Source organism: Eulemur rufifrons, chromosome 9 (assembly GCF_041146395.1).
Source record: "Eulemur rufifrons isolate Redbay chromosome 9, OSU_ERuf_1, whole genome shotgun sequence".
In the NCBI taxonomy this organism is placed as follows: Eukaryota; Metazoa; Chordata; class Mammalia; order Primates; family Lemuridae; genus Eulemur; species Eulemur rufifrons.
This window is the reverse complement of record NC_090991.1, coordinates 36,612,143-36,639,142: the sequence shown is the minus strand read 5'-3', so window position 1 is coordinate 36,639,142 and position 27,000 is coordinate 36,612,143. Positions and strand designations below refer to the sequence as shown.

The 27,000-nt window shown below is 53.9% G+C and overlaps 2 protein-coding genes across 5 annotated transcripts; one reads left to right on the top strand and one right to left on the bottom strand.

The window, feature by feature from the left end:
* Positions 1 to 12,777: 12,777 nt before the first annotated feature.
* Positions 12,778 to 21,397, bottom strand: GRB7 (growth factor receptor bound protein 7). 4 transcript variants are annotated; one of them, XM_069482475.1, is made up of 15 exons: positions 20,969 to 21,397; positions 16,894 to 17,050; positions 16,641 to 16,791; positions 16,301 to 16,460; positions 16,054 to 16,175; positions 15,885 to 15,962; positions 15,469 to 15,606; positions 15,083 to 15,193; positions 14,764 to 14,862; positions 14,384 to 14,464; positions 14,160 to 14,276; positions 13,917 to 13,977; positions 13,745 to 13,832; positions 13,539 to 13,632; positions 12,778 to 13,317 (listed from the first exon to the last, which is right to left on the bottom strand). In XM_069482475.1, exons 2-15 carry the CDS (start codon positions 17,043 to 17,045, stop codon positions 13,171 to 13,173), a joined length of 1,599 nt encoding a protein of 532 aa, XP_069338576.1. In that variant the 5' UTR covers positions 17,046 to 17,050; positions 20,969 to 21,397; the 3' UTR covers positions 12,778 to 13,170. The 4 variants fall into 4 exon arrangements, with proteins under 4 accessions (XP_069338576.1, XP_069338575.1, XP_069338574.1 ...); XM_069482474.1 differs by lacking the exon at positions 20,969 to 21,397 and adding an exon at positions 20,704 to 20,857; XM_069482473.1 differs by lacking the exon at positions 20,969 to 21,397 and adding an exon at positions 20,170 to 20,693 and having other exon boundaries at positions 16,301 to 16,457; positions 16,894 to 17,095.
* A 3,864-nt stretch (positions 21,398 to 25,261) lies between these two features.
* MIEN1 (migration and invasion enhancer 1) lies at positions 25,262 to 26,997 on the top strand. The gene is made up of 4 exons (XM_069482471.1): positions 25,262 to 25,588; positions 25,704 to 25,801; positions 26,241 to 26,317; positions 26,404 to 26,997. Exons 1-4 carry the CDS (start codon positions 25,500 to 25,502, stop codon positions 26,485 to 26,487), a joined length of 348 nt encoding a protein of 115 aa, XP_069338572.1. The 5' UTR covers positions 25,262 to 25,499; the 3' UTR covers positions 26,488 to 26,997.
* Positions 26,998 to 27,000: the final 3 nt, after the last annotated feature.

Genomic DNA, 27,000 nt, shown 5'->3' with positions numbered 1-27,000 from the left:
CACTAGAATAGGGGTCACAAAATGTTTGCTAATTCCATATTCGCCACTCATTAGCTGTGTGACCTTGAGCAAATCATTTAACTCTTAAAACCCAGTTTCCTCATCCATAAAATAAGAACTGGACTGAGACATTCTCTAAGGTCCTTTCCAGCTTTACATTTTTACGTGATTATGCAGTAACCACAAGTTGTTTTTTAAACCTCTTAATGTCTGGCTATAAAGCAGAGGAGCATATATGTGAATACATGTTTCACATGTGTTTGGTGTGAAAATGGTAGGGTGTTCAGTCTTTCCTTTAACCACTGAGTTGTGAACGTGAAGAAGATAGTGGAGAGAAACAAAAAACAGGCAGGTATTTTGATCTTGCCCCAGAGTGTACATACAAATTGGCACCTGCAGCCAAAGCCTTTTTTTTTTTTTCTTTTTAAGAACTTGTGTTAGGGCCGGGCGTGGTGGCTCACGCCTGTAATCCTAGCACTCTGGGAGGCCGAGGTGGGCGGATCCTTTGAGCTCAGGAGTTCGAGACCAGCCTGAGCAAGAGCGAGACCCCATCTCTACTAAAAATAGAAAGAAATTATATGGACAGCTAAAAATATATATAGAAAAAATTAGCCGGGCATGGTGGCTCATGCCTGTAGTCCCAGCTACTCGGGAGGCTGAGACAGGAGGATCGCTTGAGCTCAGGAGTTTGAGGTTGCTGTGAGCTAGGCTGACGCCACGGCACTCACTCTAGCCTGGGCAACAGAGTGAGACTCTGTCTCAGAAAAAAAAAAAAAAAAAAGAACTTGTGTTAGGGAAAATAAATTCTGCTTCCACAGACAACTTCATGAGCCTATTTACAAATTAAGAGCCAGCTTTGGGAACATCTCTACCAGAGCCAAGAATCGCAAATTCCTAGTAGATCAGTGTTTTCTTTCTAAAGGGCTTATGCCTTCGGCTCCAACTCCACTCGTTCGTGTGCTGCCAGTAATTAAAATGTCCCACCTCAGACTGCACAAATGGCTTCCCCTACTTTGTAGAATGGCGTCTGTCTCGGGGGAAAAAAAGGTTTTATGCAATTCCATGGCAACAGTCCCACCATGTTTGAGATTTCAGCTGAAGGACTAGATGCATTTTGGTGCGCAGTCTTCGGTATGTCACTGCGTTTCCGTAATACTAGACTCTAAGCTATGCCAGGTTGCTTATGCCCATTGTGAAAGAAGAGTTGCTCATTGTACTCTTGAAATATCGCACCTCCTGTTGACTCTTTGGGGGACAAGAGAAAGAGAACTTGGAAGCAGGGATGAGCAGGAGAGAAAGCTAAGGAAAGAGGGCATTTCCTCCAGGTTAGTGTTAAAGTCTTTGCTGAAGAGACCCACTTTTGCATCTCAAAATGGTGAAACGAAGGCCCATTCCACCAACCTGGAGACTCTCCTCATAGATAGGACCCTCCTTTTTCCTGTGACTAATGGATTTGCTGAATGAGCTTCATTCTTCCAAGGTTATTTTTCTGAGTGGGGTGTCCACTCACAAAGGCTGTACTTTCCTTATAGCATTCTAAGCCTACCTTGGGGCCCATCGATTCCAGAGAAAATTTACATGAAATACAAGAATTTATACATTCTTAAGTCTTGAAGTTGAACCAGGTATGCAGTGGGTACCACCACACATGGTTAACCAGACACACTCCCTGTGCTATACTAATTAACTTCCCCCCTTGCTAGGGCTGGGGGTGAAGGTGAGGAGAATGTCACCAAGATGCCCAATGAGAAGGGCTGAGTCAGGATTTGCCTCTGCCATGCTGAGCAGTGAAGTCCTGTGGCAGCTTCAGGCAGCACATTGACTTTCTCGTGCGCACTCCCTCTGAACATGAGCTCTGCAGGCTCTCGCCCTCATTGCCCACCCACTCTGTCATGAGGCAGGCCTTCCAGGAGGCCACGATCTGAGGAACGACCAAACCCATGAAAAGTTCACCCACAGCCAAGGTGACAGAACTGGGGTGAGGGTGGAAAAAGAATAGAACCGGCTCTCCAACTGTTTGGTTTTTTTTTTTTTTTAATTTTCTTTTTTTTTTTAGAGATAAGATCTCACTGTGCTGCCCAGGCTGGCCTCGAACTCCTGGGCTCAAGCCATCCTCCTGCCTCAGCCTCCCAAGTAGCTGGGTTTACAGGTGCGCGCCACTGTGCCGGCTCTCCAAGTATTTTCTATCATGATTTGAAGTGTTGTAAATCTTAGTTCCTACTGAGAGAGAACTAAATAGAAATGTCTCTCCCATTACCCACTCCACTGCCACCAGAAAAAAAAAAAAAAGATATTGATAAACCAACCAGTCTTTAGATTCCTAAACTCGTCTTCCCAAAAAGACTTGGCACAGGTAAAGCAGCTAAACTAATGTTATGCTTTGTTACCCATTCTGGGATGTTCCTGACACAGCTTATGATTTTGTTAGTGACAAAATTTATCAACTTTTGGGGCTTTTGTTTTTGTTTTTGTTTTTGGTTTTTTTGAGACAAGGTCTTACTCTGTCGCCGGGCTAGAGTGCAGTGGCATCATCATAGCTCACTGCAACCTCAATCTCCTGGGCTCAGGCTCCCAAAGTGCTAGGATTACAGGCATGAGCCATTGCGCAGCCAAAATTGATCACCTTTTAAATGCATCACTTAACATTTTGCCAGGCCCATACTCACAGTCACCTAGATATAAAATGACCTCAGATTTCTTTTGCAAAGAAATATTTAAAAACACAAAACTTAATTTAGTTTCAATTGACTCAATTGAAACACTGTGTTATAAAAGCTCACATAAAGTTTTTCCAAGTAGTATCTGTACCCTTCTTATTCTCCTCTGCTTCCTGCCCCCACCCTCACTGCTGAATGTGAGGTTTAGAAAGTTTTAAGGGAAAAAGCAGTATTTCTGTTCCATATCCCAGGGCAGGTAGTAAGACCACAATGGAAATGTTTCTTTAAAGTCCTAAGTTGTACCCCACTTAGGACATTCCTAGAGGAGGTATGTCGGTCTCTAGTGAAGATCTGGAAACTCTGGGACACTCAAGATTTGTGAAAGAAGAGCTTGGACATCTCTGAGGACTCAAAGACTCAGAATTAGGACTTCTGAGCTCAAGAACAGAAAAGAAACGGGAGTGGGGAAAATTTTGTTCTAAAAAATAGCATCAGGAACAGAAGAAGAGAAGCAATATATAGTAATGTCTCTTATCTTTTAGAGAATTGGAAGCTATTTTTGTGTTCACACAGAAAATATAGTTCAGACAATCTCTATAGACAGAGGTCAGACAAGCAGAACGATTTGGGATTTAAGTGCCTATCTAGAGGACAATTTTGACCTGAAACCAAAGACTAGTTCTGGGCCACCCTAGGAAAAGAACTTTGTTCTCTAAGCCTGCAAGGCAGAATGGTTCTGAGAATGATCGGTGATCCCAGGGTTGGGGACCGCTGACTCAAGGACTGTGGACTCAGAAGAGCCTACAAGAGAGATGTGGGCTTTAAACTTGTGCAAGCTTATAAAGTAACCCAAGACTGTACCTCTAATTTACCCAAGCTGTATATAGTCTGTACCCTGCCATACTATCACGTGGATAAACAACTTTTTGCACTTTGAAGAAGTTGGATGTGAGTTTCCTTTGAATCCTGTATTAAAATAGTGGACTGCCTTATGCATTGTTACTGATTGAGTTGCTATTTGAAATTGGAACATTACTGTTTCGATTAAAAATGTAAGGATGTAACAATATCTACCTTCTAAGGATGTTGTGAAGTTTTATGTAATTTTGTCTATGGGGTAATGTTACTTTGGGGCAGGGGTTGCAAATTCCCCCTTGTATGTACTGTGTCTGGATTTAGAGACATGAAAAATATTCCAAGACCATACTAGGACCTTAACAGTAGTCATTCCTTTACAAATGGAGGCAACTGATCTCTTACACAGGTTCCTTCGTGTTGTTTTAATGATCAGGGGTAGAGAATCTGTTGCACTTTGGAACCCATGTGAGTTAACCACATGCTACAGACACTTCATAGTGTTGCACCCAGGGAGGCAGAATTAGCTTTGCGCCCTCACTGTCTCACTGCGCCCTCAACTATTAGTTCCCCAAGAACTTGAGTTTCCTCAAATAGTTCTCACTGTTCATCTCTCCACTGACCCCCACTCCAGACAGCCTGGAGAGCAGTCCCACGATGCCACCCACCTCCCCTACACGCTGGCCACACATCTGTGTGGCGCACATCTCATATTCTGAATGCAAGCGCAGCTTTGCTTCTTCCTCTCCTGAAAAGACTAAAAACACACATTTGAACACGTTAAGAAAATGGGGCAGCCTTAAAAATGACTGATCCCATCGCCAGTGACTCATTTATATAAGGACTTTTCCAGGCTAGCAGACAAGGCCCTTTTCGGTGGGCCTGCTTCTGTGGGTTCACAGAAACCAAATTACTGTGGGTTGCAAAGAATTAGCAGGTCATTTAAAAAGCAGACATCCCTTCACCCAGACTGTGGTTTTGTAGGCTCAGGTTCTCAGTCTATGAGCTTTGGTGAAGGATCATTTGGCTACTGGAAAAACCATAGTTTATTTTTAATTTCTGGTTGCCAAAGCCACCACACGTGTGGTCTGTGGATGACCATTGTCTGCAGAATGACGAAGGAGGAACAGAACGTGGTTTGGGGCTCAGGGTGGCCTTCCCGCTGGGAGGGAGGGAGCCCTTGCAGAGGGTTTTGACACAGCCTGTGCTCACAGCCTCTCCTCCCGTCTGCGTTTCTCAGAAATGCACCCCACTGCCCAGCAGTGACTCCCTTGTCACTCGTCTGGAGTTATATGTGGAGTCCGGCTATTTGGAACACTGAGAAGTGCCCCACTCCTCTGTGAAGACTGTTCAAAGAAAGTCAGCTTCTGAAATGTGGCAATGCTGACCCTCGCCAGAACCACGTAGCACATCCTCGTGTTGGAAACAACCCTGCTGATGGTTTTCAAGGTTTCTGTATCATGTTTGATTTTTACCCTGCAAAATTAAAAAAATCCTGGTGTGTTTGAAATTAGTCCTTGTGCGTGCCTGTCATTTGTAGCTGCTGCTTTCAGAAAATGGGACGGTTTAATTCTGCCCTGAGGAATATTTTCTTAATTTAGCCCCTCCGGCTACTTCTTAATGTCTGGGTATCAAGATAAATGGAATTATCACCAAAATAAAGGACCTTACTGACACTTTGGTGAGCCCGACTTTGGTATCCTGCTACTGGCCCCTGTACCCTCATGCTGGGGTTCTGGTTCCACTGGCTGTTAGTTCACGAAGGGGGCCAGAGGGGCCCTGGGCTGATCGTGATCAACATACTGAGCACAGTGTCTCCCTGTTCCAAGTCACTGCTCTGCCCTGTCCCCTCCACAGGGTTTCTCAAAAGATAGGCAAATCCTGACTTTTTTAGCTGTGGGGTCTCATAAATATACACACTGGGAAACTCAAGTTGTAGTTGTTAAACTCAACCACATTTAAATACAGTTGTCAGATACCTGGAGGCCCAAGCCAAAGGTGTTGGGGGGAGAACTCCTAGGAGAATGGCATACGGATGGGGCAGCTCTCTCTAACAAGCTATCCGTCTTGTTATCTCGTGTTCTCTTAGAAAATGTTAGAGAAGGCCAGGTGCGGTGGCTCAGGCCTGTAATCCTAGCACTCTGGGAGGCCAAGGCAGGAGGACTGCTTGAGCTCAGGAGTTCGAGAACAGCCTGAGCAAGAGCGAGACCCTGTCTCTACAAAAATAGAAAAATGAGCCAGGTGTCATGGTGTGCGCCTAGAGTCCCAGCTACTTGGGAGGCTGAGGCAGGAGGATCGCTTGAGCCCAGGAGTTTGAGGTTGCAGTGAGCTGTGATGATGCCATTGTACTCTATCCCAGGTGACAGCGTGATACCCTGTCTTAAAAAAAGAAAGAAAAAATAGAAACAAGAAAACGTTTGAGAGGTGATTTGGTCCTCTGCTCAGTCTCATCTAAAACGCCCTCCCTTTCCCCTCTCCTATGGAAGAGGCATGAGAAAGTTGCCCAGAAGTTGAGGAATGGCAGACACAGGGCCGGGCTGGTGGCAACCTCCCCTGACTCTATGTTCAGCACCACCTCCCTCCCGTCAGCGCCACCAAACTGTTTAGAGGGTCTCCAGCAGGTTTCCCAGTCTTGATCAACCTAAGGAGGAGGAGAGAGGAACGGCATGGCAGCCTGCCTTTGCACTTTAACATTGAATACTCAAAAAGGACCTCTCAGTAGCTGATTTTCAGCCTTAGAGAGAGTAGTATGTGGCCTTTCCGGATCCCATTCCCTTCGGCAAACAGAAGCAGCTCAGGGAGCAAAGAGGGAGACAGGGAGACCCTGACCCCCTTTGCCAGTGAACGGTGAGAAGTCTGTGCCGGCTTGCACTGGTGCCAGCACTTGGGGCTGAATGGACGACGTCCAGCCTGAGGATTTCTTTCCTGACCCTTGGCCTGGCAGTGGGGGCCACCCCGACCTGCACCCTCCTGCCCCTCCCTCACCACTCAGAACCCCAGGCCATTTGCACAGGCTGCTGGGCCCAAACCTTCACCTGCAGGCAACTGCCACCCAAGGGCAGGCAGGGGGAAAAGACCTAGCTCCCTCCCCTGTCACCCCTCCCTTAGGATCCAGGGTCTGAGGGAGACTGGAGGTGAAAGCTCTGGGAACACTGGCCTGAGGGATGGCGGACAGGCACATCTGGCCCAGACCATAAGTTCTGGCTGAGGGAGCATTCCTGGGTCAGGCAGTTTGCATAAAAGCCAAAAGCCACTGCACCTGGGGTGGGGAGGCCCTCTGGGGAGGTACTCCCTGGCTTGGGGGAGAGGGGGGAAGGAAGGTGTCATGGAAAGTCCCTGAAGGACACGGGGTGTTGAATTTGCTGTGGTTTTGTTTTTAACTCTGTCTTGACCTGTGAAGTAGGCAGCTGCCTCCCTTCCCCCAAATAACAGACCTTCCCCCAGAATAACACGCACATGCCCAAGGAAAGAGCACTGCAGTGGAAAGAGTGGAGGTTAGAGGGCCTGTGGGTGATGTCAGCTGCCCCCCTTCCCCAGGAGTGAGGGGGCAGGAAGCCCCAGAACAGCCTTTTCCCATCACCTCACCTCCCCCCAGCCCCCCGGGCCCCTGGCCCAGAAGAGCTGCCTAGTCAAATAAACCACAGCCCTGGGGGTGGCAGGTGGCTGGGAACTAGGGGGGCAGATGCCACCTCCTCCCCCAGGCTTGTCCTTCCACCAGCTCAATCCCCGTCACACCCCCACTGGAATTAGGTTCTCAGTACTTCCACCTCCCTCACTCACAGACCCTACCTGCCCCCGCCAGACTCCTGGAGCCCTGGAAAACGTGCGTGTGTATGTGGGGGGCAGGGGGGCGGGCTGGGGGAAAGCAGGCAGAGGCGGTGAATCCTGCAAAGTCTCAAGCAAAACACAGCCTGGTGCAGACTCCAGGGGTGTTTTGGGGACTCCTGGATTTCAATCCCAGCCCTGCCACTCTCTGGGTAACTCCAGACACTTCACTTTCCCTCGCTGAGCATGGATTTTCCCCTGGAGTCCGGGATCTCTGAAGGGCTTTCCAGGGGGCACTCTAAGCTTGGCCTCAGCCCCACTGCTGCAGCCAGGCAGGCTCCAGACCTGTCCTCAAGCTGCAGAAAAGGAGGTCCTGTTCCCTCTCCCTTCTCTCCCCGCTAGACCTGGCCACTGGGAGGGAGGTGGAGCGCTGGAGCGTGATGGTGGGCCGGTGATGTTTCCAAGAAGTCACTTTTCTTAACTGCTCTGTGAAATCCCAATCCTGGCCCACAGGAGTTAGGGAAGGCAGGGAGGTGACAGGCCCCTGTCCCCTCACCTGTGGAATTATAGGAGGCTCTGAATATGGCCGCTGAGGCTGGATCTGAACCCTCGGCCCCCTTTCTCAGGTTCTTCTCTTAATTCCGCCCAGAGGCAGACACCAGATTCCCGGCTGGGCTGCCTGGGAGAGTGAAGCGAGGCCGGCCGACAGGGGGGAAGGGGTGCGGTGCGGCGCGAGGTGGGAGCCGAGGGGGGTGTGAGGGGAGGGGCAGCTGCACTTCTGAGAAACAGCTCGGCGTCTCAGCAGCCCGCAGCCTAACCCCCTGCCTGCGGCTTCACAGCTCGCTCCTCCTGCCGCCCACGCCGCTCGGGGCCTCTCCGGGGGTCGGCAGCCCCGGCGGAGGCGGCGGCTGCTGGGGAGGAGCGGCAGCTCCGGGGACGGCGGAGTGGAACCCATGGGGGGTGGAAAATGGGGCAAGGTGTGGGTCGCGTGACACCCCAGGAGTAAAAAGCCACCCCCCTCCACGCGGGGTCCCGAGCGCTGGACCTTGGCATGCCCGCGTGTCCCCCCGCCGTCCCCACCCAGGTACTCTCCCATCACAGCCGGAGCGGGATCCAGAAGTGAAACTGCTCCGGGTCACAGCCCAGCGCCGCCGCCGCGCCCCGCCCCGCCCTTCCGGGCACAGCAGCGGTGCAGGATCTCCCAGCGCTCGGGCGGCTGCAGGGGAGGAAACGGGGGAGGGGAAGGGGAAGTGCCCCGCGGGCAGTCTGCAGAGCGCGGCCTCTCTCCTCGGGGGTGCCCGCCCGTAACCACGAGTGGGAACCTCGAGAGGCGCTACCTGAGCCCCGGGAGCCCGGCCCGCCGCGCCCGCACATCCCGCGACGGCCGCTGGGTGTCACTGCAGCCGCGCGGCTGGGCCGGCTCGGGCGCCGTCGGGAGGCGGGGACGCGGGGTCCCCTCCCGGGAGCCGGAGGACGAGGCCTCCACGCATGGGTGCCCGCGATGGGGGAGTGCGGCGCTCGCGCCTCGCTCCACCCGCCTGGCCTCGGGAGGCCCCAGCCCGCCCACCCACTCGCAACGAAGAACAGGCGAACCCACGCTCCGCGGCGGCGGGATCGTGACTGTGGCGCCACGCGAACCCCCTCCCGACGGCGCGTAGCCTCGTGGGGCCTTGTGGGGCCGAGTTCGAAGGCGCCGGGCCCCGAAGCGCGCCCCCTGGCGAAGCCAGCCGGCCTCCCCCCGCCGAGGCGCGAGGTGCGCGTGGAGCCTGGCGCCTGTCCGCGCGCCGGCGGGGACGGTGGGGGCGGAAGGGCGGGCGGCCGGCGGAGATCACCTTGCGCACGTGCCAGGCGGGGACGGTCCCCGGGTGCAACCTCACTCCTGCTTCAGCCTCCCTAACAAATCTTGGGTCACCTCCCACTCCCCAGCCCCCAACACCAAGCTCATCCCTTAGATGTATGGGGCGGGTGGCTCCGCTTGGGAGGAGGGAACCCAAAGATAGGAAACCCGTTTCAGGACTGATGGGTGTAAGAGGGCCGGGGTGGCCCAAAACTGGGCAGAGAGCAGATCCCCTGGAATCATTTGGGTAATTGGAGTGCCCGGTAGGAATGCCTGCCTCTGCCCTGTCCTGGAAGGTCTGACTCAGGGCGCAGGAATTGGGCAGGTAAATGAGGATGAACATGCCCATTGGTCACCAGTTAGGGGCAGGAGGTGCAGGCGGCCCACTCCACCCCTGAATACAGCATCCCCTTGAACTTCAGTGTCACAGGGCCCGGTTCCACTACCCACTATGAGGTGGCCCTTTGCCCTCCCAGTCTCCCTAAAACCACCCCAAGATAAACCCAATCCAAGTAAGAACAAACTGCTTACAACAAAAACGCAGCTCCGGCTAAATAATTCCCCCAGGTGCTCAGCAAAGAAAAACTCGTCCCTTCCTTGGGGTAGGTGCAGCCCTGAAAAAGGCTGCAAGAATGCATCATAGCTCAGCCCTACTCAGCCCAGATAGCGCCCTCACTTCCCAACACCCCTCCTTCCTGCATGGAGATCCCGGGGGACCTCAGCCCCCAGGATCACCCACTCCCTTGAGGCTCTGGAGTCCAGTCTGCAACATCCAACTTGCCTGAGATCCAACTACCTCTTTTCCCTCCTCTCCCAGCTCTGCTGGAAGCTCAGAGTCTTCTGTCCTATGTCCCCACTGCACACTCCCCTCCCACACAAGCCCCAAAGCCAAGGTTCTGCCAATAGCACAGGACAGGAAAGGGGTCTCTGCCAACAGACTCCTACCACTGTGCACGTTGGACCAACTCTTGACCTCTAGTCCCCTTTCTGTCTGTTGGACCAGATCAGTGTTTCATGAGTGGAAACCTTTTTCCCAAATGCACCATAAAGCTGAACTTCCAGATACAAAGGCAGTGCTTCCCCCATCCCTGCCCCAACCTGCCCGTTAAACCCTTGCTGGAACCCTTGGACTCTGTTAGAAAACTGCTTATGTGGACGGTTTGGAAGAAAGGATCTTTCCGAGTGGCCATGGGCTCCCCCGCCTGTGTCCTGTCCTTTCTCCTTCCGTCCCTCCTCAGGGTGCCTGGCACTGGGGCACAAGGAAGGAGCCAAGCAGTGTCACTGACCTGAGGTTGAACCCTTGGGTCTATACCAGGAGGCCCTCCACCCATGAACTTGGATGCTGCCTAGATTTCAGTGAATGGGATAGGATGTCTGGGGAGCAGAGAGAGCATGAACTGGCCAGAACTTTGTCTGGATGCCCCATCTAGGGAGGTGGGCTCCCCTAGAATCATGCACCATACCCCATTCCCAGAGTCCAGAAAGTTGGCACCAGTCCTCCCTACCCTCCACACTCAAGCAGGCAGAGAGGCCAGCCCTGCAGCCACACCCTCCATGGAGAACCTACCCTGCAGGCCCACAGCACTGCCAGGGATGGTGATGCGCCCTGGTGCAAAGCTCGCACCAGCTGCCCGGGCTAGAGTGCCGTGGCATCAGCCTAGCTCACAGCAACCTCAAACTCCTGGGCTCAAGCAATCCTCCTGCCTCAGTCTCCCAAGTAGCTGGGACTACAGGCATGCACCACCATGCCTGGCTAATTTTTTCTGTATATATTTTTAGTTGTCCAGCTAATTTCTTTCTATTTTTAGTAGAGATGGGGTCTTGCTCCTGCCCAGGCTCATCTTGAACTCCTGAGCTCAAACGATCCACCTGCCTTGGCCTCCCAGAGTGCTAGGATTACAGGCATGAGCCACTGCACCAGGACCCCAAAAATTTTTAAGTAAAAAAAAAATAAATTACAGAATTTTCAAGCATATACAAAAGTAGAGAGGATAGTTTATGAGTCCCAATGTTATGTTCCTATCACGAAGCTTCAACTAATGTCAACTCGTGGTCGACCTGGGACTGCACCCAAACCCTCTCCCTTAACCTCTGGACTATTTTAAAAACAAAGCTGAAACATCATGTCATTTACCCTACAAATACTTCGAATGAAGTTCAAAAGTTAATCATAATTCCTTAATATCATCAAACATCTTATCAGAATTCAAATTTCCCCAGTTGCTCATAATTTTTTTTTTTACAGTTAGTTTGGATTTGAATCAAATAAGGTCAACCCATCATCTTTGACTGATGTATGTCTAAATTTCTTAAAATCTAGAGATTCCCCATCTTTTCTTGTAATTTTGTTGTCGTTGAAGAAGAAACTAGGTTATCTGTTTTGTAGAATTTCCCAGTCTGGATTTTGGTAACTGTTGTCCCCATGTGTCGTTTGACATGTTCCTCCATTCCTTCATTTCTGGTAAACTCGTCATTGGATCCAAGGGATCAGATTCAGGTTTGATTTTCTGACAAAAATACCTTTGTGGGGTTCACATATCTGGAAGGAGGGTCTGTCTCTGATTTGCGAGCAGGTTCAGGTGTTCCCAATCTCACATAATACATTGATTACAGAGCTCCCATCAGGTAAGAGCTTAAACCGTCAAACTCTTAGACCCATAGAGTCCCTCTGGGCTTAAGTGGAGGCACAGGAGGTGGGCAGATTTATGTTCTGGAAAGATCCCTGTGGATCCTGAAGGATGCACTGGAGACAGAAGCCAGACTCAGAGGGCTGAGTGACATAAGGTTCTGTTTATACGGCTTTTTGGAGGGGGGCAGAACTAGGACAGAAAGCAGGTCTGGGCCGGGTGTGGTGGCTCACGCCTGTAATCCTAGCACTCTGAGAGGCCGAAGCGGAAGGATTGCTCGAGGTCAGAAGTTCGAGACCAGCCTGAGCAAGAGTGAGACCCCCATCTCTACCAAAAATAGAAAGAAATGGACAGCTAAAAATATATATATATAAAAATTAGCCGGGCATGGTGGCACATGTCTGTAGTCCCAGCTACTCGGGAGGCTGAGGCAGGAGAATTGCTTAAGCCCAGGAGTTTGAGGTTGCTGTGAGCTAGGGTGACGCCACAGCACTCTAGCCCGGGCAACAGAGTGAGACTCTGTCTCAAAAAAAATAAGTAAGTAAAAATTAAAATTAAAAATTAAAAAAATAAAAAATAAAAAGAAAGCAGGTCTGGAGTTGGGAGGAAGGGGAGGGGTTGAAAGTAGGAAGCACAGGCTTGTGGGAGGTGGTGGGGCTGTTCCGTATCTCGGTTGTCGGGGCTCACTGTCCTACCAGCTAGTCCAGGACCTGCTGAGGACAAAAGTGCTGTCGGACTCACCTCCAGCTCCCAGGCCTGTCAGTTACCTCTATAGGCTTCAGCCCTGTCAGGAAATCTCACCTGGGTGACAGTCCCTTGTCCATTCTTTCATTTAACTAGCAATTGTTGGGCACCTACTATGTGCCAGGCTCCATGGTGGGCACTGGAGACTCTCAGATGACCTCGACCACTCCTGCCCTCAAGAAACATCCAGGCTGTCCAGGACGTGACCGTGGGCCCTCTGACACATCCCCCAAGGTCTCCCCCCGTGCCTTCCTCTTCTCGACTTCAGCTAGCAAGCCTTGCCAGACAGAACTCACGGGTGTATCAAAAAATAATCTTTATTGTCACTAGTATAAAACAGAGCAGATCAACTGGCCTCTTAGTCTGTACAAAGCATGGTGCGTGCATAAGACCATCTTGGCGGCCCCCATTTCTCCCATAATGCCCTGCCCCAGAGCAGTGCCCCAGGAGCTCTGAGAGGGGAAGGGCCACCAGAGAGCCTTCCCTAGAGGACAGGTGTCAAGGGTACGTAGGGTGGGGGGCCATTTTCTACCTGAGGGAGGCAGAGTGGCAGAGAAGGCTGAGTGAGCACCCCTCCAATTATCCACCACCCCGTCCCCAGCTTCCGCACCCCAAGTCCACTGGGCGCGTGGAGGGGCCATGGGTGGCTGCAGTCGGCCGAGACGTGAGCCGGCTCGGGCGGGGGTCAGAGGGCCACGCGAGTGCAGCAGTGGCGCAGCACACACGGCAGGATGCCGCGGTTCAGCTGGTGGAACTCCACGAGCTGCAGCAGGTCCGTGAAGCGGGTCTGGCCATCGTCCATGCTGAAGTACAGGCGGCCCTCCTCCTCGCTCTGGGGTACGGCAGAGCAGGTGGCCGGTGAGGGGGGCACGAGGTTTAAGGAGCTCCCTTCTGAGCCGGGGCTGCGGGCCCCATTTCTTGTGCAGGGAAAAAGGAGACACACTGGGGGCCCAGGAGCTTCTTGAGGGGCCAGATGAGGTGGACAGGGTGCTGGGGGGCCTGTGTCCCCTTGCGGGACTCCAGGGACTCTCAGGGAAGGAGGGGATTACTCACCGGCAGGATGAGATAGTGCTTGACTTTCTGCAGGTGGCACAAAGAGAGGACAAAGCCCTGTGGGTTCCGCTGACTCTCCCGGACCAGGAACAGGCTGCCAGGAGACCAGAGACAGGGCAACATTACCCGAAGACACAGGGCTGCCATCTTGACCCCGGGTCTCTCTTATCGCTGGGTCTGTTGCCCCACCCGGCCATGCCCCTTACCCGTCTACCAGGCCCTGCTGTCCAATGAGCCGCTGGCTCTCCTCGCGGGAAATGCGCCCGTGGAACCAGGGCTGGGTGCGGTGGATGGCTGGGGTGGGGGGAAGCAGATGGGCTGTCACTCGGGGGAGGGGATCCCCATGCTACCCCCTGGGGACTCCGGGCCATCACCCACCTGCACTGAGGCTTGTGCCTGAGCATGGGGTGGGCAGGCTGAGGCGGTGGTTCGTCTTCTTCTGTGGAGAGTCAGGGTATGGTTGGGGTATTACCTGGCACCTCAAGAATACAGAGCACCTTTCCCCAGCCGGGGGGGGGGGGGGGGGCTTCCCTTACCCGCCTCTTCCTCCCTCCCTTCCACAGAAACCCGTATGGAGAAGAGCACCCAGCACAAACACGCGGATGGGTGCAGGCCCCTCACCCTCCAGGCCTGGGCCTCCTCCAGGGCTGCACTCAGAGCTTCCCGGGGGTTCTCGATGACACGCCCGGCATGGCCAGAGAAGTCCATGGCCACCAGGGTATTATCCGAGACGCTCCTCTGGAGATGGGATAGGATGGGGCAGAGAGAGGTCAGAACAGGGTCAGGTTTCCCTGGGACGGGGTCTGGGCGTCCACCCCCCACCTAATGCCCCTGTGCACACTCACCAAGGGCGGGGAACCCAAGCCGGCTGGGCGCAGGTGGCGAGACTGTGCCTGCTGGAAATTCTTATATAGCTGCACCCCATACTGCAGGGGGTGGGGAGAGAAAGAGGGAAGAAAGACCTCCTGAGATCCAGAGGTCCTGGGTGCTGGGCTGTGACACCTCCTCAGACCCGCACTTGCCAAGGGCAGGGCTGTTTCTGCCCTTGGATAGGAGCTTCCCGAAGCCAGAGCTGCGACTCCAGCCTGGGCCTGGGGGTTCTCAGACAGCAAGGCTGTGATGCCCTCCTCATTCCAGAGACTTCCTGAGGGCAGAACTATGACTCCCCCTCCTACCCCCACTGGGGATCTCTCCGGTGGTGCCCCCGCCACCCCCAGGGCCTCACCTTGAAGAGGCGGAAGGCAGCCAGCCAGCAGGCCCGGCTCTGCTCATCCTCACTGCAGAAGATCCGGAGCCCCTTGTGGCCATTTCGAAGCTTGTTGGGCTGCAGGGAGAGGAAACTGGCTGTCTTCCGTCTGCCTCAAGGGCCAGATGCCTGTCCCTGGTCTCCACAGGGTAGGGCAGGACCCAAGGAGTCAACAGCAGTGCAGGGTGCAGGGAGAAGGATCTGGGTGTCCCAGATGGAGCTCAGATGCCCCAGGTAGGACCCTGGGGCCTGAGAAGCTCCTGCTCCCCTAGAGCCCAGGCCAGGCCAGGGTCTTCACCTTGACACAGAAGCCGAATTCCGTGGGCATCCCGTAGAGCTTGCGGCCCTGAGTCACCACGTACACGTTGGACTCGTTCACGTCTGCCACGTACTGCAGGTGCCTCGGATCCTGGGCGGCATGAGTGAGGGGGACTTGGTACAGGAAGACCCCATGTCTCTGCTGCTGCCCCCCCAAGCTGGGTGGGAAGATTTCAGGACCAGAGAGGGGCAAAGAAGTGCCCTGGGTCACTTGAACTCAGACTTGAACAAGTAGAGCCAAGACTTGAACTCAGGTCACCTGTGGGAAGCTGGAGGCAGACAGCCTAGGAGCGGGGAGAAGGGCCCAGGGGTTCCAACAGGGAAGGGGCACTCGAGGGACTGCAGCTGGCACCCTTGAGACCTCACCTTGGAGGTGCCCTTGGTGGAGTAATAGAGGCCAGATCGGCGCAGGAAGCAGAAAAAGCGTTTCCAAAGCTTGCGGCCGGACCCGCGCAGCTGCAGGAAGCCCTGGATCTCGGGGAAGCTGCCCGCGTTCAGGAAGTTCTGAGGCCGGAAGAGAGTGGAGGAGAGTGAGAGGCCTGACCTTTGCCCTTCCTCTCCACCTTCTGGTTTTCATGAGGACGTGCTCCACATGCATTTCTTGTCCCCATTTAACAGATGGAGACACTGATGCTCATGCAGGGAAAGTGACTTGCCCACAGTCACGTAGGACCGCGGCTGGGCTCTTTCTACCACACAGAGAGTGGCACAGGGCTTAAGGGTGGAGGAGCACTGGGCAATTCTGAGGAGTCATGAATACGTGTGAAATGGGGTCCCCTCACCTGGATGAGGTCTTCATGGGATACATCTGTTTGTCCCTCAAGACAGCTGGACACCATCTTTTCTGGAAACAGGGAGTGCTGGTGGGGAGAAAGGGGTCAGGGTCAGGGCTCAAGGGCCCAGGCTGGGAATTGGGGTGTCCCAGAGCCCAGACACCCAATGCACACTCACTGCGGAGCTCTTGAACAGCTCGTACTTGGCAAAGTTTTTCCGGAAGACAAAGCGGCTGTCTCCGCCCACGGGCCAGGCAGCCTGCACTTCCACCATGGACTCGTGGTCCTCCAAACACCGCTCTGGGGTCAAGGGCAAAGAGCAGGGGTTAGTGGAGACCAGCCAGATCTCCCGGATGAGCCACGTGCCTAGCCCGAAACGTGAGGCACTGCCTCCCGGCTTGGGCAGCTGCTGCACCCCAACTCACCCAGCGCTAGGTGGGGGTGGCACTCCACCAGCCCCCAGGTCTCGTCGCTCAGGGCGTGAGCTCGCTGCACCAGCATTTCGCACACGTGGCGGGCCGTGGCACTCGCGGCCACCTCCACAGACCTGCAGGCCCCGTCCTCACTGTACACTTTTACTACCTGCTGCCAGGAATTGCAGATGACTTGAGGGAGGGCAAAGGGTGATTCTTGCCCCTTCCCCACCTGCTGTGCCCTAGGGATCCTGGACCAAGAGCGCCCCCACCTCCACTGAAGTGGCACTATATCTACCCCAGGCCCAGAGCACCCCTGTACCCCTGCCTGCCCTTCTGAAGGACAACTCACATGGGGGCGGCTGGCGTCTCGAGGGAGCAGCCCCCTTGCACTGGAGGGTCCCCCAAGAATGGGGGCCTGTGAAGGAGGGCTGCAGAGCTCGGGGAAGGGGTTGGGGATGGAGGGTAGAGAGGTTGATCGCAGTTCCTCCTCTCGAAGTTTCCTGGATGGAGGAGAGAGGTGGGGAAGGTGAGGAATTGGCTGTGGACCTCTGCGTATCATCCTCCCCTCACCGCCCCCACCCCCGCCCATCGCTCCACTGTACCTGCTGGTTGGGATGGGCAGAGGCTGGGACCTCTTCACCTCCCCAGGCAGAGGGGTGTCAGGGGGTGGAGGAGTCCCAGGAGGGGTCCCAGGGGCTGGGCACAGGTCTTCTGGGGAGCTGCTGAGCTGTGGTGGAGACAGATCCAGCTCCATGGCATCTGAGGGAGAAGACGGGCTGAATGCAGCCATTTGTGCGCCCTTGTCTGGGGACAGGGGCCAAGAGAATCCAGACCCCCCGACCTCACAGGCTGTCAGGGTGCCCTCAGAGTTTACATAGCACCTCATTGCTCCCCTCTGACTGGAGTTTCCCTGGAGCCCTCTGGGAAGGATAGAATTAGCCCCATTTTACAAAAGGGGACACTGAGTCTCTGAGAAGGAAGCATTCTTGCCACTAGTGACAGGTGAGTCAGGGAGCAGAACCTGTGTTTGGACTCCAAGTACAGTGCTCTTTCTTTAGTCCAAAGTTGCTCAGAGGAAGAATTAAGAGGGTGTCCCCCCCATCTCCCGCCACCCCCTGCCATGGGCTGGCAGCAGCAACAGCATGACCCACAGACTGTCTGGGGCTCGGCTCTCAGTGTCAGGGCAAAAGGCCACCCCTCTGCCTCCGAGTTTGGGGCACTCAGTCCGCTGGGCTCTGCCCCGGGTTTTCCAGCACTTAGCTGCCAGAGCCAGTTGCCAGAGGCTGCCCAGGTGATGAGTGATGCACGGAAGGAGACGGAGGTGGGAAGGACAGGAACCAGGAGGACAGGAAGACAGCTCCACTGGGGCCCTTGCCCCAGCAGCCCCCAAACTTTATGTGCCCTCTTCAGGCCATCCTCCTGCCCAACTCTTTCCTGAAGCCCCAGGGCTAGAGCCACCTCCTCTGAGAAGCCTTCCTGGATTTTCCACATTCTGACTGAAAAAGACTACTGAGCACTGTGCTGGTGCCTCTGCACCAATTACTGTGCACCTGTCCTGTCCACCCACTAGTCTGAGGGCACCTGGAACCCCAGACAGAGCCAGCATCTTACCCACATCTTATCACCCACTGGGGCCACACAGACACCCAGGACAAGGAAGTAAAGGAGAGACAGGGCAAAGCTGCCCACTACGGGTAGAGGCAATGCCGGCCCCTCCCATGCAGGAACCAAGCAGACCCCTTTGGCTGGGCTGAGACCTGGGAGAAGCCGGGAGAATTCGCCAATCCCAACCCCCAGCCTGTTCTCCGCACAGTACTGTGAGGCTGCCTGGGGCACCTGGGATTGACCCCCCCAGGATGGATCAGGCACCTGACCCTTTAGTGAGGGCATAAGGGGATTTGGGGGACAGGTGAGTCAGGGTGGGGCGGGACAGCTCTGCCTGGGGCTCTCCATTCAACCTTGACTCATCTGCACAACTTCCTGGCTTAGGAGAAACACAAACAACCCTGCCTCTACCCTCCACCCCGCCCCCCCCCACTCCCCAACCTACGGGTAGCCAGGGAGGAATGGGGGAGGCACAGGGCAGGGACAGGATGGGGGAGGAGGATGAGGGGCCTGAGGCTCCTCTGACATCATCTCCTCCTCCCCACCCTTGGCCTACCTCCAGTCCAGGTGGGACCTGCAATCTGCCCACCCCCAGTCCCAAGCCACCACCCACCCAGGCAGCCCCCTCACCCGGAAGGAGAGAGGAAATACCCGGCCTGGATTCAGAGGCCCATTTGGAGTGAAGCCGACCTCCCAGTGGAGCCCCTCCCTAACCAAAGCAGCCCTCGGACCTCCCAGTCCTGTGTCTGGGGCCTCATAAGCTCTCATTCTGCTGCTAGGTGCTCCTAGCACCCAGAATGCATCGGTCCCGGGGACTTGTCCACCTCACCCCGGGGGAATGAGGTCCATCCCAACACACTCTCCCAGGTTTCCTGGCCAGAGGGGTACCACAAAAGCAGGAGTGGAAAGTCAAATCACCCAGGATGCCAGACAGACTGGCAACAGGGCAAAAGGCCGGGGAGGGAGCTCTGGGTCCTGCCAGGAAGGACAAGACACATCCACCATCCAACATCAACAGACACCAAGACACAATGCCCCCCTCCCACCCCGCCTAGCCTCAGGCAAACAGCCCTGATGCCCTCATTCCGGGGAGGAGGGGGGTGTGCTACACGGGCCACACTTTCCTGGAAGTCAGGGACCAACAGTGGGGTGAGAGGAGGAACAAAGGATGCTGAGGGCCTTGTAAGGGGGGAGGGAGTGGATTTAAATCAGATTAGAATGTGGCATCAGAGGTCAGGGAGAAACCACTCAAGACTGGGCTTTGGCATTCAGACTTCTCTAAGGCTAGAGAGGAGTGGAGCAGTCAAGACCAAAGGGACGAGAGGGGAGGAGAACAGGGTCCTAGCTGTGGGTCTGGGCAGCTCCTTCCCCAGAGATTCGGAGTTTTCAAACTGGGGACCTGGGAAAGCTTCTATTGGAGAAACTGACCCCACAATCAATTTGTCCCTCAATCGCAACTCAGGCTGGCCTGGCCATGGCTTCCCCAGCTGCCTCTCCTGCTCCAGAGACTCCAGCCCCACCTTCGTTCCCGCCCTCCCAACCTCCTTGTTTACTTCCTGAATCTTGCCCCACCTGGCTGGCCCCTAGGGCGAGTGGCTGGGCGCAGTGATCAGAGCCAACAGTAAACAACCCTGCTTCCCAGGGTTGGGGGAAGGGCTGGTGGGGCGGGGGCCTGGGCTGGGGGCCTGATGTAGCCAGAGGGGCCCCCATCTGGCCCAGTACTCCACGCCCCACCTCCATCAGGATTTACGGTAGTGGGGGAGGCTTTGGAGGCACACTTAGGGTGCAGGGCCCAGGGGAGAAACCCCTAGGTAACCCAGAGTTGAAGGGAAGGCCCCAGGACCCTGAGGCCCCGCCCACTCCCTCACTGTGGAAGAAACACCCAATGGGGGGGCAGCTCTTTTAAAGTTTAATTTGGGAAGAATGCTGGAGTGTCTGTGGGGTTAATCATTACAGGCAGTCTTCGCAGAGGTTCCCCCTCCCCACTCCGCACACCGCAGGATATCAGGAGGAGAGGGGGGAGCAGAGTCCAGGACCAAGAGAGGGCATTCCTGGGGAACAGCGGGGCTGGGAGGACTCCCACCTAGTGGACAGGTGCATTCTGTCCCGAACCTTACAGGGAGACCCAGCCCCGGAACCTGGGTCTTTCCCCAGCCTCACGAAATAGACAAAACCATCCTCCTCCCTCCCCTCTGCACTGCAGACCCCCTCACCCACCGGTCTTGCCTTCCCGCCCACTTCATACTGAAGCCAGGAGGGACCCCTTGGCCCACCCCGTCACCACCTTCCCATCTGGGTGGACAGGACGCTGTGTTCCTGAGCAGTGAATCCAATCTGGAGAGATGGAGCTTCAGCAAGTTAAAGAATTCCTTTCCTTTCCTGCCCTCCAAGTTGGACGGTGCCCCCCTCCCGCGGAGACGCCTGTTCTTAGTGGAGATTCCGGGAAACCCAAACTGGGGTAAAACCGGGCTGAGCCTTCGGACACCCGTCCTAGCTTTCTGGGTGTGGGGGGAGGGGCCAGTTTCAGCGGGAAAGCCGAGTCTCCCGGGGAGAGAATCGGATCTCCGCAGGCTCATCCACTGGCTTGGGGGAGCATCCAGGGAGGGAAGGAGGCTCCGAGGAGAGCAGGGAACGAGAATGGGGAGGACAGGGTGGCCGGTGAGGAGGGGGCGGGACAGGAGATCGGCGGAAAAGAGAAAGTGAGAGGCCGCCAGAGTAGCAGAGCGGGAGACCGGATCTTTCTATGGTGACCCCAGACCCACCTGTGCACGCCACCCTCAAGACGAAGTGCCCGCTTTGGTCCTTACCTGGACCCTGAGCGTCAAGTACACCTGGCTGGGGCCACCGGTTTAAGGAGGGAGACGCCAGGCCCTTAACTACCTGTCCCCCTCTTGCCCCCGCCCCTGGCCTGACATCACCGAGGAGGGAAGGGGAGGGGGAGAGCCAGGTGGCCGCCGGTCCTCCCACCTGGGCAGCCAGCCAGTTCGACCCAGAGACGGGCATAGCCTGGGGCCCTGGTGCGGCTGGGGGTAGGAGCAGGTAGCCGTCTGAGACCGACCTCGGTCCCCTTACCTGGAGGAGCCCCAGCAGGAGTAGCAGGACACCGGGTCCAAAGTCTGGCTCTGTCTAGGGACCCCAGATACCTGGATTTTATTTCAAATCCACGCCCGCTTCTCTACGTGTGGTAGGAGGACGTCCCGACTTTGGACGTAGAAGTCGGGGGCTGGGGGGAGCCCCGTGTGTCCAGATTCCAGACCCAAGGAAACTAAAATTATCCTGGGCAGATGGGGGCGGGGCCTGGGGGGAGGTGCCAGGGAGGAGGAAGCACGGGACGAGGGGGCGGAGACTCCTGACACTCTACGCCTACTGGGATTGTTTTTGCCCTTCTTAGCCTGGCAGCAGGTGTCAGGGGAGGGTACAGGTGCCTGGGGAGAGGCAGGGAAGACAGAGGGACAGAACAGCAGCGAGAGCAAAAATTAAGAGTCCCGACTACCCTGGGGGGAAGGGGCTGGGGGCTGCAAGGTAAGGGGAAACGGCCACGCCCTCTCCTCGCTACACCCCTCCCCAAATCTGGTCTGTTCATTGGCCAAGCTAGGGGGCCCGTCTGCAGCTCTGGGTCCCACCCACTCGGGCAAAGGGCACTCTGCGAAAGAGGGAAGCCAGCCAGAGAGGTGTCTGGCAACATGGCCTGCCCCTTGACTTCCAGACACAGTCTGGCCACCCTCAGAGGCACCCGGTCAATGTCCCTCCCTTCTGAGCAAAGTCCAGAGCCTCGGTTTCCCCTTTTAAAATCGAAGGGGTTAGGCAAGGTCGCACAATGGGAGGAGCCACAGTGATCTACCAAAAGCTCTGGACGGGGCGCCAGGGGACTCCTACTGGAGGGAATATTTTAGTTCTCTGGTTCAGCACATGGCAGACACAGGGGGGGGAGGGAGGCCGAGATCAAAGGCTGCGGCCACCTCCCAGCTTGATGTGGGTGACAGTTGGGAAAACAAATAATCCACAGGGTGATAAGAGGTCTGCCCTGGGGGAGCACAGAGGAGTGGCTCCAACCTCAACTTTCTCCAAACTGAGTTTTCCTTGAAAAACCGGTATGAGTGGGCCAGGCAGAGGTGGGGGAGGGGGTAAGGTCATCTGGGCCATGGAGCAGCTTGTGAAAAGGCAGAGCAGACAAAACTCATTCATTCAACTATGTGTTAAGCATCCACTATATGGCAGCCCCATACTTGGAGCTGGGGATACAGAGGTGTGCAACAAAAACAGACCACACCCTGATCCTCATGTGGCTCAGCCAGGGAGACTGACATTATTAATCAAAGAATCACACAAGGCCAGTGCGGTGGCTCAGGCCTGTAATCCTAGCACTCTGGGAGACCGAGGCGGGCGGATTGTTTGAGCTCAGGAGTTTGAGACCAGCCTGAGCAAGAGGGAGACCCCGTCTCTACTAAAAATAGAAAGAAATTATATGGACAACTAAAATATATATAGAAAAATTATCCAGGCATGGTGGCGCATGCCTGTAGTCCCAGCTACTTGGGAGGCTGAGGCAGGAGGCTCACTTGAGCCCACGTGTTTGAGGTTGCTGTGAGCTAGGCTGATGCCACGGCACTCTAGCCCGGGCAACAGAGTGAGACTCTGCCTCAAAAAAAAAAAAATAATAATAATAAATAAATAAATGAAAAAAATAAAAAGTTAAAAAAAATTAAAAAACAAAATAGAATCACACAAATAAGAAATGACAGGTGACAACTCTGCTGGGAGAATGACTCACACCAGGAGTTAGGGAAGACTCACACAAGGAGTTAGGGAAGACTTCTTTGTGGAAGTGACAGTTGAGCAGAGGAGATACTAGCTGAGGTGGGGAGGGGTTGGGATTAGTGAATGGGAATGGGGGGGTGTCACCTTCCACAATGAGGGAACAAGTGCCCTTGGCAGGAGGAGACACAGCATGCAGAGGCAGACAGTAGGGGTGGAGGATAAGGGAGGGAGAAGAGGCCACGCAGGTGAGCCTGGCAGGTGTGATAGGTGTGGAGAAAGGCAGCTGTGCTTCTGAAAGTAGCCTGTGATCACCTGCCTCAAAATCTCCCTAAACGTGTGTAAAAAACAGATCCTTGGGCCCCTCCCCAGCTACAGAATCTCAGTCTCTGGGGCTGAGACCCAGGAATGTGTGGTATTGACAAGCCCTCAGGTGGCTGTTCTGCAAACTGGGTTTGAGTCATCCATCCTGTTTGTCCAGACTGGCAGTAATGGGCAGAGGCTAGACCCTGCAGGTTCTATCTGGACTTAGGTAGAGCCACAGAGGAGTGGGCAAATTTACATTTTGAAAAGATCCCTCTGCATGTTGAAGGATGAGATGGAAAAGGAGGTCGGACTCAGAGGGCCGAGTGCTGTAGGATTTCACTTAAATGGCTTTCTGGAGGGGGTAGAACTATAAGGACAGAAAGCAGATTGTGGCTGGGGAGGAGGGAGAGCAGTTGACAGTAGGGGACACAGGGATTTGTGGGAAGTAATGGCACCATTCTGTATCTTGGTCGTGGTGAATGCACAACTGTATGTGTTTGGCAGGACTCACAGAAAGGTGTGCTCAAGAAGTTGAATTTTACTGTGTATAAATTGTACCTTAATTTTTTAAATAAAAAAGAATAGATTTATAGATCAATGGAATAGAATCAAGAGTCCAAATATAAACCGTTACATTTCTAGTCAATTGATTTTTGACAAAGGTGCCAAGAGAATTTGATGGGGAAAAGGACAATCTTTTCAACAAATGGTCCTGTGACAATTGATCCCACATGCCAAAAGATGAATTTGGATCCTTACCCCACATGATGCACTAAAAATAACTCAAAATAGATCATATACCTAAATGTAAGATCTAAAACTATAAAACTTCTAGAAGAAACCATGGGAGAGAATCTTCATGATCTTGGGTAAAGTAGAGAAGCAAAAGGACAACTGACAAATTGATAAGTTAGACTTCATCAAAAGTCAAAATTTCGAAACTCAAGAGACACTATTTAAAAAAAAACTAGCCAAAGACAGGGAGAAAATACTCATAAATCACATATGAGATTAGGAACTTTATACCAAAAATATATAAAGAAGTCTTACAAATCAATAATAAAGAGACAAACAATCCAATTAAAAATGGGTAAAAGACTTGAATAGATGTTTCTTCAAATAATATTATATACATGACTAATAACTGCATGAAAAAACGCTCAACATCATTAGTCATTAGAGAAATGCAAATTAAACCACAACGATATACTATGTTATGCTCACTAGGATGGTAATAATCAAAGAGACAAAAGACAAGTATTAGTGAGGATATAGAGAAACAAATCCTTACATATTGCTGGTGGGAATGTAAAATAATATAGCCATTTTGAAAAACATCTTGGCAGTTTCTTAAAAAGTTAAACATAACATTACCATATAACCCAGCAATTCTACTCTTAGGAATCTACCCAAGATACATGAAAACATATATCCACACAAAGAAACCTACATGAACAATCATAGCAGCATTGTTCAAAATAGACAAAAACTGTAAACCCAACTGTCCATCGACTGGTGAATAAACAGTGGTATATCCATGGAATACTACTCAGCAATAAAAAGGAACAAACTACTGGTACCTCACACAGCACTGGTGAATCTCAAAAAAAAAAACGTTATACAGAGTGAAAGAAGCCAGAAGCAAAAGATCACATATTGTTTGATTCTGTTCATATGAAACATCCAGAAAAGGCAAATTTGTAGAGACAGAAAGCAGATTAGCATTTGCCTAGGGCTGGAGTTTGAGGCTAGATTGTCTGCAAACAGTCAGGAGGAACCTTATCTGGTTGATGGAAACGTTCTGTAACTGGATTGGGATGATGGTTGCACAACTGTACAAATCACTGAATTGTTAGAAAATGAACGGTTTAAAGGGATACTAAAGTGGGCGACCTGTCAGGACACTATAGTGGTACTCCAGGGCAGGGAAAAAGCAGCAAGGACTTAGGTAGCCTCCATTTCCAGAGTTAGAAAATGGCAATAATGATGCGAGCCCTCTAGTGAAAGGCTGGGGCGAAACTGGGGATGTGCAGGAGCTGGGTGCAAGTGACGGAGGCCTGAGGAGCAGACAGTTGCAAAAGATGGGAAAAGGCAGTCTAGAGCTTCGGAGTCAGAAGCACTGAGGTGTGCAGCTGTGGGATGGTTTCAGGTATCACCAGCATGTTAGCAAGAAATGGCAACTATTACATCAGTCCAAACAACACACCCATCTCCAAACTGCTTCCCCCACCATTTTCTCTTCCTTTTGTAAACTCGAAAGCGCTTTTTAGTCTTAGATATTTTATTAGATTAAATAAAGCCACGGAACCCGGCGGACACCAGCGGCGGGGCAAGCCCGGCACTCTGGGGACCCTAGCCAGGCAAAGTCTGGACGGTCCGCCCAGCGCCAGCGGACCCAGCGCTCGAGCTGCGGAATAGGGTCAAACGCAGCAGCAGCCGCGGCCTGCAGGGGGCGTCCGGACGCAACTCGCGGGCCCGCCCGTCACGTGCCCGTGGCGTCACGTCGCACCCGGAAGCAGAGGCCTGAGCGGAGCCGGCAGCGATGAGTGGGGAGCCGGGGCAGGCGTCCGTAGCGCCCCCTCCCGGGGAGGTCGAGCCGGGCAGTGGGGTCCGCATCGTGGTGGAGTATTGGTGAGCGGCTGCGGCTGGAAGACCCCCCCCCACCCCGACCTCGGCCGGACGGAGATGGGTCCACGGACGGCCCCTCCCCCGAAACCCCAGCCCACTCCAGATCTCTTCTCCCTAGTGAACCCTGTGGCTTCGAGGCGACCTACCTGGAGCTGGCGAGTGCGGTGAAGGAGCAGTATCCTGGCATCGAGATCGAGTCGCGCCTGGGGGGCACAGGTGAGGCCCGCAGAACACCTGCTGAGTCAATGTTATAAATCCCAGGTCTGCCACTTTCTAGGTCTGACTTCGGCTGTTTTATGTAAAGTGCCCCGCAGTGTCTAGCACTTGGTAAGATATCCAGCCTACATGAGCCCCCTTGCATAGGCAGGGGGTCACAGATGAGGCCTGTAGGGAAAAACCGATTAGACTGCAATAGTATAGGGTTGGAGAGGGAGCCTTTTGTTGAGTGACGGACACGCAGGTGAGGCCTCCTGTAGGTTGACCTAGGGTTGGGGAATGGTTTTAGGAAGCACAAAGAAGTTTCTAATGGGACTGACAAGGACTTAAAGGAGCCTGTGTGAAGTCTAAGGGGGCGGGAGGGGCCTTTGGAGGTCCTCCACCGACTCCTGCCTCTGTTCTCAGCATACCATTTATTCATCCGTTTGTTTCATACCAGGAGCCTTTGAGATCGAGATCAATGGACAGCTGGTGTTCTCCAAGCTGGAGAATGGGGGCTTTCCTTATGAGAAAGATGTGAGTATTTGCATTGTTGGGAGGACCCCTGGGTCACCCTACCTGAACAATACATCATCCCATCATTCCATATCTCTGCCCTCTAGCTCATTGAAGCCATCCGACGAGCCAGTAATGGAGAACCCCTAGAAAAGATCACCAACAGCCGTCCTCCCTGCATCATCCTGTGACTGCACATGACTCTGGGTTCCTGCTCTGTTCTGAGGTCCAAGCCTTGGTCTCCTGTGTGGTCCTGCTGGGAGCTCCCCCTGCCTCTTTCCTCTTAGCTCCTGGCAGCTAAGAGACCCTGGCCTTCACTCTGCCCCTTTGGGTACAAGGAAGGAATAGAAACTTCTGTGGTTTGGGGGTAGGAGAGAGACGCTCTCCATGGACATTTCCACAACCACTTTATACCCCCCTTCCCAGGATCAGTGCCCACAAAAGCCCAGTCCTCTCCCCAGCTTGGCAGTACCTGTCAGGTGCCACAGTAGATCTAATTTATTCTCCCTTAGTCCTGGGCAGTGTCAGCTATTGGCAATAAAATGGCACTACAAACACTTGTGCCAACTAGTGTGTTTTTATGTCCAGTCTGGGAGTATAGAGGGCCACCAGGGTGGCTGAGCTGGGTGGGCTTTTTCTGGACAGCTAATTAGTTCAATGAGCTCCTCTCTCATAGCCAAGGCAAGGAAAATGAGTCCCACAGT

Bases quoted from the DNA above. Each gene is read 5' to 3' on its own strand.
- MIEN1 (XM_069482471.1), top strand. From the start codon at position 25,500: ATGAGTGGGGAGCCGGGGCAGGCGTCCGTAGCGCCCCCTCCCGGGGAG. The intron at 25,589-25,703 runs GTGAGCGGCTGC...TCTTCTCCCTAG, and splicing joins CGCATCGTGGTGGAGTATTG to TGAACCCTGTGGCTTCGAGG. The intron at 26,318-26,403 runs GTGAGTATTTGC...TCTGCCCTCTAG, and splicing joins GCTTTCCTTATGAGAAAGAT to CTCATTGAAGCCATCCGACG.
- GRB7 (XM_069482472.1), bottom strand. From the start codon at position 17,177: ATGAGGTGCTATGTAAACTCTGAGGGCACCCTGACAGCCTGTGAGGTC. The intron at 16,458-16,640 runs GTGAGTTGTCCT...TCCTGGCAGCAG, and splicing joins GAGACGCCAGCCGCCCCCAT to GTAGTAAAAGTGTACAGTGA. The intron at 14,863-15,082 runs GTGAAGACCCTG...CTCTCCCTGCAG, and splicing joins AATTCGGCTTCTGTGTCAAG to CCCAACAAGCTTCGAAATGG.